Source organism: Xiphophorus maculatus, chromosome 15 (genome assembly GCF_002775205.1).
Source record: "Xiphophorus maculatus strain JP 163 A chromosome 15, X_maculatus-5.0-male, whole genome shotgun sequence".
Taxonomy (NCBI): domain Eukaryota; kingdom Metazoa; phylum Chordata; class Actinopteri; order Cyprinodontiformes; family Poeciliidae; genus Xiphophorus; species Xiphophorus maculatus.
This window is the reverse complement of record NC_036457.1, coordinates 8,325,348-8,342,970: the sequence shown is the minus strand read 5'-3', so window position 1 is coordinate 8,342,970 and position 17,623 is coordinate 8,325,348. Positions and strand designations below refer to the sequence as shown.

The window sequence follows — 17,623 nt, the reverse complement described above, 5'->3', positions numbered from 1 at the left end:
GCCAATCCTAGAAGAAACACCAGTTAGAGGCTGCTAAAGACGTGATATGTAGGTTTAAAACATATCCACGTGAATCTGATTTTAAATTTTTGACTTCAAATCTGATGTTTAGACACACTGTCCATTAAATTTGATCTGAGCTTGAGTTTTTTGTTTTGCCAAAGCAGAAAATGTGAAAAAAATTTAGTTTCTAAATGATTAAAGCTGAAAGACATGCCCAAAAAAACTTGCAGCTGGACAAAGGTGGTTTTGCATATACCTGCTATATTTTCAGCTTTTATTTGTAAACATGTTTAAATCAATATATTTTTCCCCACGCATTCTAATTATTATTCTAATTTCTAATTATGCAATACTTTGTGTTGATTTACCACAGGAAATGTGCAAACCCCAATGACATATTTGGAAAACGTTAGATCATGAATACTTTTGCAATGCACTGAATTCAATGCAAGTTTTTTGCTCTTTAAAGAAAACATGCATTGGATTTATAATTAAAGAAGCAAATATTTTATCTCTTTAAAAGACATTTACATAAATAGTTCACATAGTTTCTTATATTTGGGGTACTAATTAAATATTTTTTCTTTATCCATTTGGCTTAAAAGAACCAGATTTGATCATAAATTATAATTCAGGAGGTTCCTCTTGCATTATCTGGATCAAACAGAACCTTATCAAATCATCAACTTACTGGCTGAGACTTGCACAAAGTGGTGCTATCCAAAATACCCAGCCACCCTGGTTTTTGAAAGGATAAGCTCCTGGAATGGCCTGAACCTCAATCGGACTAAAAACTGTGGAATCGACTTAAAAGCTGGATCGAAAGCGGGAAAACGACCACTGAGAAAATTGGTTTGTGTCTGGGTAGAAATATGGCAGAACCTTGTTAAATAAAAAGGCTCCCAAACAACAAACCAAGACTGTTACTTTAAACAGTAAAGGTATAAAAGAGTCGTGTTCATTTAAGATTACTTTCAGCCAGACAAAGAGGAAAAGAGGACAAACCTTCAATTAGAAGATATTTCTATGCTCAGATTTTTCTGTTTTATTTAGTTTAAACCTAGTTTATTAAGCAGTTCAAACTGTCTTATATCTACAAAGTAATTGTCTAAGCAGGTTGATGGAAAATGATGCAAAACACAACAGCTGGGAAAAACTTTGAGATTTTGAAGGTTTCATGTTTTCACATTTCTGTAGTAAAAGTTTTAGGAGTTGCATTGTTGTTATCACTTATCCAATTGTTGAAACATAAGTTATTATAGAAGGGATTACTTTCTTTTTCTTTATTCTGGTTCCTTCCACCTCATAGCTATGAAATATTTTGTGTTGATCTATTACATAAGATCCCGATTAAAAACCACTTAAGCATGCGATCGTTGCATGACATGGGATGTGAGTACATTTTAAGAAATATAAATTAACATTTATAATTGTATAAATTAACAAATCTTTAAAATACCAACAGCAACACTTTTGGCTTTCGGGTTAAAAAGGGCATAATTGAACTTTAACCTCAAAAGAAAAAAAAAAATCTGTGGCTGCTGTGAGATCAGGTTTACTGCAAAACTGAACCCAAGATAAGTTAATCAGCACAGAAGGACTGTCTGTTGTTGCACAAGAGTGACTTCAGCACTGAGCACTGTAAAAACAGATTACACTATGTATCATAGAAGGAAGCCCACGTTAGGAACATTGAAACTTTGAATAACAGATAAAGTGTGGCTGATTATTTTAAGTTTGGTGTACACATAAGAGCATCCACTGCTCAGAAGAACAGCTGCAACCCCACCCAACCCGCACAGCTAAGCCTCAGTGGCGTTAAAAATGTCTGCAAGAGTTGTGCATGAGTAAACTAATTTATTTGGGTGAGATGTCCTCACATCAATAAAGTTCACTGAGTTGATCGAGGTTTCATTGTGTGTCCACTGCAAAGAAGTGTTGGATTCCACTGAATACAGGGATTCATTAAAGTTTTGTATTCCCTTAATGAGAAAGGTGAGCACATTCGTTACATAGATTTGACTAAATCTACATGCTAGCTCAGCCACATTTTCTCAAAGTATTAGTATCCTGTTCTGTGCATTACTCGCCCCATGACCTTTCATAAATTGGCAGGGTTTATATATGATAGTAAGGAAACTTTGTCTCTAAAATATGTCTACCCCACCAGAATATGGACTAAGATGATGTGAGAGGCATATTGGGATGTCAGTACCAGCAGAACCAGGTACTAGACTCCTACTGTATATTGAGGGAGTCTGGAAACTCCCTCAATTTGTTGTGGCTGGAAGTATTGATAAAACTACTCATTAAAGTTTTGAATTATTAATAAATAGCTGTAAGTGTATGCAGCTAGATTGGTGCCATAAAGCTGGCTCAATTTTTTTTTTAAGCAGGGGGGGAAAACTTGAATTTTTAAAGTAGCTTTGAACTTCAAACAATTATTTTTTCATTTTCAAAATAGTTTTTCAGTATTAAATGTTTTTGTCAGTTTCAAAAATAATGTCTTAGCTCCACATCGGTTCATTCAATGAATCCTTCTTAAAATGAAATACTACTTAACATCTTTTCACTTTGGTGTAATTTGGCAGTATGCAGATAAAATTACTTTGATTTGATTGATAAAATAATACCAAATAATAATAACCATAAAAAAAACTTATGGCTGTTCGGATTAAAACCCCAGAAGATCTGAAACATTTTGGCAAAAAAATTCAGAAGACATCCGTAAGGGACTTAAAACATCTTTTACAACACCTCAGGTAACTGAAATAGGTTGAAAAGTCTACCTAAACTAAATAAAATTGTTACGGACTTTTGTGGGACTAGTGGGTTTTATCCAACAGTAGCTGGGCAGGAAAAAAGGCAGCGCAAGAAGGAGAAGATAAACAGGAAATAGCCTTGGGCAGGGAATCTGGGACAACTACGTCAAGGATGTTAGCCTCTGTATGTGGTTGAAATTTAAGTTTGTTTAATCAGTGTACTTTCCCTGTAATTTTATTTAAATCTATTTAGGTTGTTCTTTTGCGATTTTTCCAAATATTCCCAAAAGTGCAAAACTTAGCAGCCCTGAATGTGTGCACAACTTTCTTTCTTGAGAATAAATGCACCAGATCAATTATACATAAAGAAAAAAAAAACACAGTCTGCATCTGGAGCAAAAACATCTTGCAGTAACAATGTGCTCAATTTATGACAGTAAACAAATGGCCTTCTCTGAACAATAGACTTTTTAATATATATTTTCAATTTACCATAATAAAGCCAACATGATTATTCTTTATATTACCAAGATCATTGCAAATGCTGTATCATAAATATTTAGTTTTTGTACATTTTTATTTCAAAAAGGTCCATTATAGAATTTTTAAAAATAAAGTCTAGAACAAACGTAATAATCTGGGAAAATTTTGATATTGAGCCCATTCTAGTTTTTACATTCAAGCCCTTCAAAGTTTAGTCAAATGGGCTCCAGCTGATAAAGGACAGATTTAACTGATCTTGTTTCTTAATAGTTTCGTTCACACGATGAGAATGCAAAATAATTTGATGCATTTGTAATTAAATAAAAAGATATAAAAAGGCAATATTGGCAAAAGCACAGACACTGTGTAAGTGCGTCTTACAAAAAACAAACTTGAGTATTTAAACGGTGTATCTGAGCATGTGGAGTGTGACAGCCAGGCTGATGTTGTGAAGCTGGAAAACTGTCAAACGGAGACAGTTTTGGTCAAAAAAAAAAAAAACAGTGTAAAGATTAACAGGAAGACATGAAAACCAAAGTTTTTGTGCTTATTCTGCCCATTTGCAGGCAACACTTTGGTTGCTTTTTTTTAACCCTTTCATCCATTTGTTCATCTCTGCATGCAGTTTGCATAATATTCCCCTGCTTTGAGGTTCTTTTCCCTGTTTTGTTCATACTCAGTGCCAGTCTTCATCATCATCGTCCTCGCCTTCGGATGAGTCCTCCTGGCTGCTGATCTCCCCCTGCTGTGCAGCTCCACCCCCCTCTCCTCCCTGATGAGCCGCCGCCGCTGCAGCTGCTGCTGCTGCTGCCGCTGCCGCCGCCGCCTTCCTGGCTCGAGCCTGCGCTGCTGCTTTCTCCTCCTCCTCTTTCTGCCGCAGAGCCGCAGCTTTCTTCTCCTGCTCCGCGTGGCTCTTCATGTGGGCACTTCTACTCTTCACTTTATGAAACACCCTACATAGAAATATGAACCCGTACAATTGTGTATTAGTTCAGTAAAAAGCTGGACAATTAACATCTTTAACGTAACTTGCAGACAAAAGTCCTGATGTTTCAGGTAAAAACCAAAACATTAAGGCTTCCATTACTTAGCTTGTACTTTACATTTAATAGAGTGGCATAAAGTGATTTTATAGAGCAATTTACTTTGTAAGCATACAAAAGCCTTACTAGCTGTCAAAATTATTTCTGTTAATTCTGATGATTATGATAGCAATATAATGAAATTTTTGCAATGAAATATATTCTTTATTGGTCTTATGAAATATTCCAACTTTCAGACAAACAGAATTTTGGGTTTCCATTACCTGTAGCAATTAATCAGCAAAATTAACTCTTGCAATATATCACAGTGTGTAATGAATTTAAATAGTAGTCAAACTACTTTAACCGACTTAATAATATAACTTCTCAATGATACCTATTTTATTTTAAGGTGATGCATTTGTATGTAAAGGGGCATGTAACATTAAAATATAAAAGAGCAAGAATTAATGTAGAAACTTTACAAATTAATTCTACTAGTATTGTGTTCTTGGACTTGAAATTGTTTTAATTTTCTGATTACTGGAGTTTCATCCGAGCTGGTTGCTGCTCTGGAGTGACACCTAGTGGTCTTCAGAAGTAGCAATATAGATATGTCTTTCACAAATTTATTTACACATCTTAACAGGTGATTTTCCTTTTATCTGCATTCCTGTCCCTCAAAGTTATATTTTGTCTTTTGCATAAATATAAACTGACAAAACTAAAACACAATTAAGCTCCTTGTTAACAAATGTTTACTTTTATTCTTAATCATGTTGTGACTATCCTCATAGACCTTGTTTATTAGGATAAACTATAGCAAACTACATTTGTTTTATTGTGTAAAACGATGTTTTCAAGCACCAACAAAAGCCGAACGTTTATAATGTTTTGCATTCAGTTTTAATTGCAAAATGAAAGTAAAATTCATTTTGCGGTTTGCATGTAAGCACTCCTTGATATCAAACTAAAACAACACCATAATGTAGACTCCAATGGGCTCGAAGCTGGAGACAAATGAGCATACACCTCAGAATAAGGTGAATAAGGTGATTCTCATGCATGCAGGTTGTTGCTAACTGAGCAGGGGAAATTGAAAAGTGTAATATATCTGCTGCACTTTTAAAGAGAATATTTTGAATGGTATCAATCTTGAATCCTCATAATGGTTGATGAATTTTAAATAGTTGCATCTCAACTCTTAAAAGACAACTTCAGGTTTCAGAGCTTAGGTGTGATCAGTGAAAATCTGATTTAAAATGATTGATAAGATAGCGTTCTCTGGGTTACAATAACTTGTACAGGAAGCCCTCCAACCTGCATCCTTTCACACTAATAAAGTGATTAAAAAAAAGGGTCTTCTCCAAACTAAAACTGAAACTGAGTGTGGGGGGTGTAGAAACCTCATATCTAGAAGGAAATTCTGTAGATCGAAGAGTTCATATTCACAAATTTCCAAATTTTAAACGGTTTTAAAGACCCTCAAAACTACAGAATGGCACTAATCTAGAGTGAAGGGGTTCTAAAGCTGAATGAAGTCCAGCAAATTTAAACATACAAATGTCACACTAATCACTTTTAGCAGCAAATTTAACAAACTTCTAAAACAGATTGAAAATTGACCTCACCTGCCACATTTCTTGCATGGAAACACTTCATTGGGGTCCTGCGGCGGTTTTGGTGGAGGTTTGGGCTTCTTTGCGGCGGCTTCAGCCCGAGGCCTGTGAGGCACCGATGACTGATGAGCCTCTTTACTCATTGGGTTTGGCTCTTTGATGACCAGAACTGTCCCTGTCTGAAGCGACAACATGTGGGTTTTGACTATGCAAAGAAAGTTTGACGATTTGCTCTTTTTGAACGTAACGGGGTGTTCATTGAATGAAGAGGATCGCACAGTACTTACTACATAGTCATGAGCTTGTAGTGACTGAGTCACCCTCGCCTGCTGGTTGGTTTCATGGCTATCGTCATAAAAAGAAGCTTCCTTCTTTTCTTCTTCTTCTGCCTCCCCTTGAGCTAATCTGTGCTGATGTGAGCTCTGCCATAAATCCCACAACGCACAATAAATTAATGGGTGGAAAAAAGAAAAAGGTCAGGAATGTTGTTATTGTTGATGTTCAAACATGAGATTATGATTAGGTTTTTACTCGTGTGTAAGTAAATATGTAGTTTTTTTCTGACTTTCTATGACTTTTATCACTTCTGCTTTCCCACCTCGTTACCCTGCATAATCAGTTTTGGTGCCATTTTAGCACTTGGATAGCATTTCTGCCTTTGTTCTTAAATAAGTCAGTCTGTATTTCTAGTTCTCTAAAAAGAACAAACGAAACTCTCATTAAAATGTTTTATATTTTTGCTTTATAAGGGATCCAAAAGAGGTGTAAGGTTGGACAATAAGGACTTTTAGGCAGTGTTTTCTGCCTGTGCTTTACAGAATAACCCAAACTATAGGTGAACCCCTATTTTAGCTAATATGTAAATATCAGGACACTTCATCTGTAGCATCAAAAAGCAGGAGCGCTTGTATGATCCTGTTCCTTGAATGCAGATAATTTGTGCTTAATAATATTGTATACTTTAGCCACACTTATCCAAATCTTATGGAAAAAGGAAACATAGAAACCAAACACTCAACACTACCTTAACGTCCACCACAGCCTCAGAGTGCTTCTCCACAGGTGAATCTGGGGGACCGAAAGTTACGATACCATTTCGACCGACTTTCACCTGCTTTTTATATGAATAGTAGAACTCCACGCACTGAGCAACAGTTTTAGTCCGCACCTACAAAAGACAAAGACACAAGCAAATCCAAGTGATTAATTATAAGAGACTAAATGCAAAACAAACAGACTGTAAAGAAAGAAGGATGGCTTAGGCAGCGAAAGTCAACATGGACGGACAGACGGACTTTTAGGACAGGATAACAATTCTGGACTAAACCAGAAAATAATTACGTCACGTTCCAGACTTTTCCCAGACGCAACACGAACTCCCCAACTCTCTGGCTCACACCTCTGTTATTGTTCTAATTCTAAAACGCAGACTTCCTGCCGCAGAGAGGATGTGATTTATTCAGTCAAATTTTTTTCTCTTTGAACTTTAAGGAAACTCAAAAAAACTTTAAAAAAAAGGAAAAAGATCTTCCTGTCTGCAAAAGGATGTTCTCCATTGCATTTTATTTCTAAAATGCTTTAACAAGCGTGACTAGTATTCTTGTTATAGTAAAAATAATTGCTTCCCCTGCATGACAGAAGCGTCACCCTCACCAGTTTCTGCACCAGGAAGAAGTCCTTCCTGTAGGCAGAGATCCCTTTGTTGAAGTAACACTTCTCCTCTGCCGTCCAGCTGTCACAGCCTGTGAAGGTAGTAAAATTTGTGTGAAGAAAGAAACTGAAAGGTTATGAAGGTTATGAAGCTTTTTTTTTTTTACCTGAGTAGTGATAACCTGCCAGGTGATGGCCTTTGGGGAAAATTGGATCTTGAAGCATCAAACGCTCCATTGTTTCCTTAATATTAAGCAGAGTTAATGCAAAATAAACCTTGCAGCGATAAAAGCTCACATCAATCTCAACTGGTCTCTTTACTCACAAGGATATTGCCTCCGCATTCATGTAAACAGTGTAAAGCCAGCTCCTGATTGGTTCCTCCTCCACTGAAAACACTTGAACAAGCCAAGTTCATAAAATGCTCTACTGCAAAAAATGAAGCAATAGAAAAATTAGGGGGGGAAGGAAAGTTAATAAAAGATTGATAAAGTAGTTCTTGAGAGAAACCCACTGGTCTCCTCGTCGTTTTGCTTTTGGTTGGAGTTATTCAAAGGATGCCAGACCAAGTCGGCTTTATGCTGGTCCATCTGGGAAGATGGCTGATCTTGCAAATCGGGTATTTCTGCTTGGTACTGCTGCCCGATATTGATACGGCTGCACCCCAACACAAAACAAAGAGATATAGAGATCTAAGCGACACGAATAAGGTAGAAATTTGTTTGAATCTGCGATGTGAAGCTTACGGTTCAAGGCACACTGGCGTGGCATCAGTGATCAAGGGTAAGACTGGAGGTGTGATCTCTGAACTCGCTAAGAAAAACAAATCAATAAATAAAAAGTTAAACCTTATTCTAAAAAAGGTGATGTGCAGAAATCATCCAAGACTTACTGGAACGCAGCAGGCTTCGAGCTGCGGACTTTGGGGTAGCCGGAGGCGGCAGGATCTGGTTGCTTACGGCGATGTTGGTGAGGAAGGCAGAGAAGTAGAGCCCCGTTCCTCCTCGGACAGGCGACAGGATGGGAGGGGGTGTATAAGGGGGGAGGGAGTGCAGGTTGTCCGGCAAGCGGACCGGAGAGCGCAGGTTGCTCTGGTAATGGGTGATGCTGGAGTATACGGATGGGGGGATGAAGGTGGATGGTTTGGGGGGAGGGATGATGAGGGGCTCTGGACGAGTCCGGCGCTTGAACTTAGCCTTTCCGTCCTCTTCCATTCCTGAATCGCTTTCCCCATCCTGGAATAATGAGGGAAAAGTGGAACATTTTAAAGTTTAAATCCTTTAGTTTTCCTCTTAAAGTTTTCTAACTCTGATGGCAACAGTATCTACGACTAAGCAATAATATGCACAAATCAGGGATGAATTAAAATAAAGGACATGCACATCTTTATAAAATATTTTATTATAAAACTAAACTTTTAAAGTTTAAATAAATAAATAATCTACACAAGTCACTAGACCATCAACCAGAGCAGGAAGGCTTTAAATAATTAAGAATTAAATGTGTTAACTTTTCCTAATTACATGAAATTGAAATCCAATATTGATCTAAAGATTCATCCAAGTGATAACAAAGACACAATGGACAAAAAATAGTATCAAGGGGAAAATTTCAATAAAAGAATCACTGTTGGACAAAAAGAATAAAAAGGCTTATTTCACATTTTCCAAAAAACCCCCCATCTTGTTAATCCCCAAGACTGTTTGCAAAATATTGTGTGGAGTGAGGAGACAAAAGTGAAACTTTTCAAACCGTGTGCGTCTCGTCGTGTATTTTAGGAAAAAAACAAAACAACATCACACAAACAATTAAAAATGACTTTAGTATTGTGTTACTCTAGTGTTACTTTGCTGCTTCGGGAGCATACCAGCTGCATAACGCTCTACCAGAAAATCCTGTTGGAGAATGTCTGACTATCAGTTTGCGACATAAAGCTGAGGGATCGCCACGCTGCAAGACATCGATCTGAAACTCACAAGTATGTTCTGCATGGTTCACAGAACAAAACTGTTGGGTTTTGGTGTGGCCTAATCAAACTTTGTCTAAAATGCTCTGGAGAAGTTAGTCAGGCTTTTCATGGTTAAAAAAACAACAAAGAACCCTAATGTAGCAGAATTATAACCTTTCTGCGAAGTGGAGAGTGCCAAGATTCCACCACAGCAATGTAAAGACTCATTGCAATTGAATGAATGAATGCTATTCATTTATAGCTGCCAACAGCAGCACAATTGTTTATTAGGCTTAAGGGACTATTATTGGTTGCATCTGGCTAATTTGGTTTGGATAGAGTTCTTTCAAATCATAATTTCTCAAATAATTAAGTGTTTTCATGATCTGAAAAGACCATAAAAACACAAACCAACCTGGTAAAGAAAATCTGCACTGCACAGTAAAGCAACCAGTCTCGCCATAGTTTTAAGAGATGTTACAAAAACACGAAGACGATGAAAACTGTGCAACATGGAACCAACCTGGCCAAAACTCTCGGTCACAGAGTTTCTGAGCGAACGGCGGCGAGCCACGATCACGGAGGGTTTCCGATCCGCCTGGCCCGCGGCGCGCTCGCCCTGGCCCACGCGGCCTTGAGTCCAGCCACCCTGAGACTCCGCCTGGCTCTTGTGCACAGGCACAGACACTGGGATCACCAAGGGCACTATGGTGGAGGGGGCATCTTCCTGCAGAGGGTACAGAAAGAAGACAAAGAGAGAAGAGAAAAAGAAACACCCAGGTCAGAAAAGTGGAGGGAAATATTCAAAAAGTGAGTGACAAATAAAAAGAGGAAGAAGGTGAGAGTGCATGTCATCTCAAAATGTGGTGCAATACCAAAAAAACTTGAACAGTGATTCATTTTTTTCCAAACATGAGTATCTCTCAGGTTTAATTCATACTTTCTCAGCAGATTAAATATTAAACTGGCCGGTCAGACCAGCTTTAAATTTTAAAACAAAGAAGAAATAGTTGCATCTCACCAGTACGTTTTTTCACTCGAAAGTGAAATGTAAAACAAGCTTCAAGCTTTCTGCCATGTTGTTGCAGATCTACATATTTCTATTTAAGAAAACAGCTCCCTGGCATATCTGCTTGAACTGACACAGTTTTTTTGTTTTGTTTTCGTTGAACTGATCCAGGATTTTAAAAGTGGGAAGTGAAACTTACAAACATCTTCCACCGTTTTACATCTGAGGCTCACTCAGAGCCTTCGTGATCACCGAATGGCATAAAAGCAGTTTCTCCTAATCAATAAAAAAAAAAAAAAAGAAAAAAGTCCCAACTATAAAACAAAACACAGCCAAACAGCTCCGGCTTGTGAGCTGGCTGCACGAAACCAGTTTGGGGAGAACGGGAGCGTGCAGGTTGACAGCTCGGCCCCTCCCTGCCGCCACTGAGCGACTTTCAGAAAAAAGGCCTGAGGAATGTGGAGGTGTGCAGACATGCAGCCGCTCCAACTGTACATCGAGCGCGCACGTTCTACGCTCAAACCTGCAACGAGCCTCTTAACCCCTTTGGGGTAGAGAACTCTGTGTGCTTGTGTTTATATATTGACAGTCTGCATTAAAGGAACAACGTCTAAGAGGGTGCAACGCCTACTGTGTAAACATGATCAATCCTGACCAGCGACAGTATCATGTGTCTTACAAAGATAACACCCTCGGTGTTGAATAAATCCAAAGCAGCAAATCTACATTTGCTGTTGGAAGTTTGTAGCAGAGCGCCGTGGAAAAGTACAAATTAAATAGCGGAGATCTCTTTAAAAGAGCTGAAACCGGACAGCTGAAGAAGTTTTGTAAACGATAGGGAAGTTCTGCATAGAAACAAGGCTGTTCCTCTTTATACAACTGTGCCAACTTTGCCAAATGAGAAAATATGCTTTCACTTGACCAAATAAGCTACCTTTGCTATTCCCTCGATATATAAAGCAGGATACACTGCACATCAACTTTTTTTTGTTTCCATCACTTGATCAAGTCAGTTACGAAAAGCAGTTAGAGCCAAATCCAACATGCCACCCAGCTCCTGGTGTAGTCCATCGCCATCACTAAGACTACTGCTATAACTGAGAGCATCTGCTTGGTTGCTTTCGAACTCAAATAGACGACACTGTAGTTGTCAAGGGATTGTTTGCTAGCAGCTCCTACATCAGACTCAAGACAATTCAGACTCTTTTTATGTGGCGTTCATCTATAATGGATCTACTGTGAGCTACAGTACTATCGATTTCCACACTTCCCTCTTTGCCGTCACTCTATTTTACGTGTGTAAAATGGTTATGAACATGATTCTAACATGCATATTGACATGAAATCCACAACCGAAGACAATCCACACATACAAAGAAATCAAAACAAATTACCCCACTAATTTAAATTATGTGTAGCAAACAGGGTTTGTGTGAGCTTTAGTAAATTAAATTTAAGAATAAAACTTAGGATGTGAATAACTAAAAGAAATAAAAATAAAAAAAACAGCAAATTCATTAACTTTGTTGTGTTGGTGTCTTTGGCTCTTGTATTTTATTAAATTCTACTTTCCCCTTAATAACTTACATTAATTTTTATTTCAGTTGTTGTCTGTATTGTTGTAGTTGCCGTAATTGGTGTCTTTTTCAAAGTCTGACCTTTTGAAGTATAAACTCCCCGTTAGTAACGAACACGGTAGAAAGACTGTTTTTGATTTCTATTTCCTAAACAAATATTTTTCTCAATCTGAAATCTAAATAAATAGAAGAAAAAAGTTGAGACATAACTGAATGTAATTTAAGATTTAAGATGGAAATTCTGGGAAATGTTGGGATTAAATTTCAGCTATTTAGATTTATTTTTTTTTAAGATCCTGCAGAAACCTAGATGACACTGGCAGAGAAAGCCAAGAAAATGCCTGAAATCTGACAGTATTTATAAAGGAATTCTTGCCTCTGTAATTACAGATTAATACCAGGTGGTTTGGACTTAATACAAGGTTTCAAAATGCAAAAGTACAAGAATTTCTCAATGGGTAATGACAACAAGCTCTCGCTCTTAAAAATTTTACAACCTTACTGTAGGAGACTACTCCGATAGCATTGGATACAGATGCCTCTCTTAGCTTCTTCATGTTCCAGTGAGCTCCATTAGGGCAAGGATCCAGGAGTGGAAAGAACATAATTTCATAGTAAACCAAGGATGACCAGGTACCGCTCACATGATTTCTGTTAGCTAGTCCACTTGTAGAGAGCTTTACAAAGACCTGGAACTATTGTTGTTTCAAATAAAACAATAAATAATGGACTCACCAAAACCACCTAAAGGAACGCTCACTGCGCAATACTCCACTCTTGAGGAAAAAGCCTGCTAAAGCTCGATTTGCTGGGTGAATAAAGAGTGTCCAGAAGAGAACAGAATTAATCTCTTCCCAAACACACGACACTAACCGTAAATCTGGTTAAAACTGAAGATCAGAGTTTTTAGAAGTGACCTAATGAACCTTTAACAGTTGAAGGCATTCTGTAGATCAAAATCCCACCTGGGCAATACACAACACAGCAGAGGTGTTGAAGCTGTAATTACCAATATAAAGACGGTACGTTTTTGTTCAACTGTTTCACAGAACCTGATTTCTGGGCTTATTTGCATTGATTTCATTGGTTGTGGATTGCGTTTATTGTTACTGACAACCAATGGGTATTTCATGTCAATAGTCCAGATAAGATATTTAAGAAAAACACTGATGGATCCCGACTATAGATTTACACCATAAATAAATAAAGTAGATACAACTAGAGTGTAAATGTTGAATTTTGAAAAAAAAAAACAAAAAAAAAACCTTGGCAGCTTTAGCAGGCAGGGACTCCATTTCCGAAGCCTTCTGAGCAAGGGTCTCCAAGTTGATCTCTTTGGACGCCCTCCTCCTCCTGCGGGTGGTCTGTATGACCCCTCCTGTCGCTGCTTGGGTGTCTGTTCCTTTTGCAGCTGTAACACCTGCTACTCCATTCTGGGGCAGTGGCGGCGGCGGCGGCAGCAGCGGCTCTTTGGAGGCTTGGGACCACATGTTTGCGGGAGGAGAACCCAGCGGGGACTCTCCCTCCCTGGAGAGGCGTCGCGAGCGCCGAGGGGCTGCGGTGGCTGAGTCCACAGCATCTAAAGGATTTGTGGTGGCAACCTTTTCAGAGGACGGATCGGGTAGTGCAGATGCGACTCCGGTTTGGGCTTCTGGATGCATCTCCATTGGTTGTGTGTCTTCTTTGTTCGCTCCAGAGTCCGGTGGAAGAGGGTCAGGAGGCGGATAAGCTCCAAAACTTTGAGTCTGCTGCTGCAGGTTTGGTTGGACCTGAGGTTGTGTTGTTTCAGGCTGTGGAACATTCTGTTGCTGTATCTGTTGCTGCATCTGCTGAAGTTGCTGCTCCTGCAGCTGCTGTTGGTGATACTGTTGCTGTATTTGCTGCATTTGCTGTTGTTGCTGAATTTGGTGCTGTTGCATTTGGTGCTGTTGCATATGCTGCTGTTGCTGCTGCAGTTGAAGCTGCTGGTGAATGTGTTGCTGCTGCTGTTGTTGCTGCTGCTGTTGTTGCTGCTGCTGTTGTTGTTGCTGCTGCTGCTGTTGGTGGTGGTGATGCATTTGCTGCTGCTGCATCTGATGCAGAATCTGCTGCTGAGTTTTAGGCTGCTCTCCGTAGATTATTCCCTTGTTTGCCGGGAAAACGGAGTAGTAACCTGATGAAAACGGCTGCTTGTTGGATCTGAATGAGGCCTGGAAAGGCTGCAGAATGGGCCCCTGCATGGTGTGAGCTGGCACATGGGGTTGCCCCTGGAGATCCACACCCTTGTGGCCATGCTGATAGGCTTGTAGCTGGGCCTGATGCATTACAGCAGCAGTGGCGTGCTGCTCCCATTCAAGCCCCCTTCCCTGAGTTTGAGCTTGGCTGGCGTCTCTGTAAACCTCCACGGGGGCTGTCAGCTGGTTTTCCGCTGCCATCGGCATCGCTACGCCTTCATGAACTCCTTTATGGAAGGCCATCTGATCCCTGACGTTCACACCGCTCATGTACGGGCCAAAGTTCTGGCCCCAGCCTGCCACTGGAGCCTCCTGGTTCCACCCCGGTGCCTGTAAGGGGTCCTGCATCCACTTCACAGCAGAAGGCTGCTGATAGTGTGGCAGATTTTGGTGGCCTTTCTCTGGGTTGTAAACACCAGAGCCGCTTGCAGAGTCACTATGGCTCGCTTTTAAAGCAGGAGAGCCCATACCATAATAAACCTCCCCCGGGTGCTGCACTCCATCTTTCATGACTGGAGTCCGGTGCTTGCTCTTGTCAGTATTAACCTGAGAAGGAAGACTCATAGCAGTCTCCTAAGATTAGAAAATGGCTTTCGACTGAATTTATAATCGTGCAAAACTTGGTGTATCCCTCCTTAGTGTGCTCCCGCTGCCCGCGGTCGTGAAATTCTTTAATTGTGTATACAGAGGTATCTGGGAGGAAACATAAAATCCCAAAGGAAAGTGCAGGGTGGGGAACATGCAGTCGTCTTTCAGCAATTAAATCTGAGGTCTGCTGTCCATTCTTCTCAACATCTTCAGGGGAGCTAGACCTTACAGAACACAGACACACAGAGAGAATAAAATTCATGAATTAGTTCCTATTAGGGGGGGAAACACTACGAGTTTACAGCCGATTTACAGTCGCCAGGAGCAAAGAGGAAACTGAGGCCTACACCAGCAAATGGCCTTGTGTGAAAAGTGAAATTATAAAGCAGAGGGGAATCTAGTCCATGTTTGGATTCATGCGATCAGGTGCTTGCACGGAAGACATTTGCAAGCCGAAGTTTTAAGGTAGCAGAAAACAAGGAGGCGCCTCCGGAGCGGAGCTGCCATTTGGCTTAACAAGAAATACAGGAAACGAAGGGGCTCTTGCAATCACCCGAGCGATAGCCAGTAATGTTCTGTTGCAAACAAGCAATAAGGAAGCGACTCAGGAGCTGCGTGCTCTCTAGATCAACACCGCAGACTAACAAGCGTTATTATAAAAGCCAGAGGGTTCAATTTACCTGATCAATGGTGCAAAAACGACCCCCTGATCGGCTCCATGGAGTCACTTTAAGGTTTCGATCAAAGCCGACTGCACGCAGCTCCATAGAGGGCTTGTGCGCAGCAAATGTCACAACTCTGACAAGTTTCCATCGAGTTTCGCTGCGCACAATATGGCGATCAGGCGGTTTGACAGCAACACGGAAAGACGCTCCAAAGTCCCGATGGGGCAACGGGAGGCTTCTTAACGCCGTAGTTACACTGTTGCACACTGTATCCGCAAAACCGTGCACTTCCAGGAAAACATGTCCACAACTTTCCCCCCCTCCTGCCTACACACCACATCACCGAGTGAAACACAGATGAGACGGGTGCATGCGTGGAAATGCTGCCGTGCAGCGGCGGCTGACGGTATTTTCTCAGATTTCAAAACTTCTGCTGAGGGTAAAACGTGCCGCCCGGGGTTTTTTCCGGAGCGTTCGCAGCGCTGTGTAACTGCGCAGATGTGCAAAAATTGTGATGTCCTTGAACGCACCGCCTCACCCTAAAACAGCTCAACTCACATCCTGTTGTCCAATCCGATCGTCTGATTAGGCCCGTCGATGTATCCGTGTGCGTTTGTTTTTCTCCTCAGGTTGTCCCGGTTGCGAAGTTTTGTCACTCTAACAGAGGTCGTTGTTGAGCCGCAGTCAAGATTTCATAACTACGGAGACTATGGAGGTCAAATTGAAGCATCTATCTATCTATCTATCTATCTATCTATCTATCTATCTATCTATCTATCTATCTATCTATCTATCTATCTATCTATCTATCTATCTATCTATCTATCTATCTATCTATCTATCTATCTATCTATCTATCTATCTATCTATCTATCTATCTATCTATCTATCTATCTATCTATCTATCTATCTATCTATCTATCTATCTATCTATCTTATTCAAGCAAAACGTTTATGAAAACATCTGTCAAAAGTTAATAAATCAGTGTAAAATTACCATAAACTTTTCTTCAATACGTTTTTTTTTTTTTTTTTTTTGCAAATAAATGGATTACAGCAATCAGACACATTTCAAATTCAAAAATATTTTATTGGTCCCAAAGGAAAATTAAATGTTTTTAAAGCTCATATTAACTGAGATATCTTCAAAGAGTTGGTGTAGATGGTGATGACTGTGAACAGGAAATATCTCCTGTAGCAGTCTATATGACTGGAAATTTGAAAAAGACTCTGACTAAAGAACACTTTCCACTGGTAATTTTAGCAACTTCTGTATCATGATGAGCTCCAAGCCTTTGTGTTTGTAGGGTATCTTCATAATCACCCTCTTCTATAGCTCATGGGGATTCTGGCTAGGCCTCAGCAAAATATTAATATTACTTCCAGTCAGAAAGAAATTTCAGAGTGAAAATATGTAATCACTAAATGTTGTGTTTCGTTAGCCGTGAGCAGAATATCATCATAACTAACACAAATAAAGTCTTGAAAACATCAGTCTGTGTGCTTTTATTTTGTATATTATGTTTCACTTAGTGAATTAAGTTACTGAAATAAAGGAACTTTTCAACATTACTGAATTTTTCTGTCTATATACTGTATATATACTGCTCAAAAAAATAAAGGGAATACTTTAAGTGTTAAACACCTGTTTAAGTGTTCCCTTTATTTTTTTGAGCAGTGTATATCTACAAACTGACTTCCCCTCACCTTTTCCATTTGGGCAGTGATACTTCCTGCCCAGGTCCAGGAGCAGGAGAACAGGCAGCTGAAGATTTTTATTTATTTTTTTGTATTTTAGCTGTTCTTTAGGACTGCACTCTTCCAGCCTGAGATCACAGAGGTTGTTCCTGGAATCTGCTCTTGACACTCCTACACTCTGCGGGTTACAGTTCAATAAAACTATTACTTACTACTCAAGATTCATGTTCCTTGAATTCTTCATCTTACATTACATTATTAAATCTATCAAGTTTTATTATGACAAATGATTCACCTCTAGACACTACTATTTTATGCCTATTCTTCTTTGCTAAATGACTCACACTCAGTCATATTGGACGAAGAACGTAATGGACCGCAATTTT

General features: G+C 39.5%; 1 protein-coding gene across 2 annotated transcripts; it reads right to left on the bottom strand.

Annotated features, from left to right (window-relative positions):
• Nucleotides 1-3,210: 3,210 nt before the first annotated feature.
• LOC102232203 (ELM2 and SANT domain-containing protein 1-like) lies at nt 3,211-15,642 on the bottom strand. Of its 2 annotated transcripts, none has more exons than XM_023347864.1 (13): nt 15,555-15,642; nt 13,339-15,098; nt 10,011-10,214; nt 8,432-8,774; nt 8,286-8,352; nt 8,054-8,196; nt 7,865-7,968; nt 7,707-7,782; nt 7,543-7,631; nt 6,914-7,057; nt 6,177-6,311; nt 5,902-6,068; nt 3,211-4,201 (listed from the first exon to the last, which is right to left on the bottom strand). In XM_023347864.1, the coding sequence occupies exons 2-13, from the start codon at nt 14,848-14,850 to the stop codon at nt 3,925-3,927; spliced, it is 3,261 nt and encodes a 1,086-aa protein (XP_023203632.1). In that variant the 5' UTR covers nt 14,851-15,098; nt 15,555-15,642; the 3' UTR covers nt 3,211-3,924. The 2 variants fall into 2 exon arrangements, with proteins under 2 accessions (XP_023203632.1, XP_014325751.1); XM_014470265.2 differs by having other exon boundaries at nt 7,865-7,965.
• Nucleotides 15,643-17,623: the final 1,981 nt, after the last annotated feature.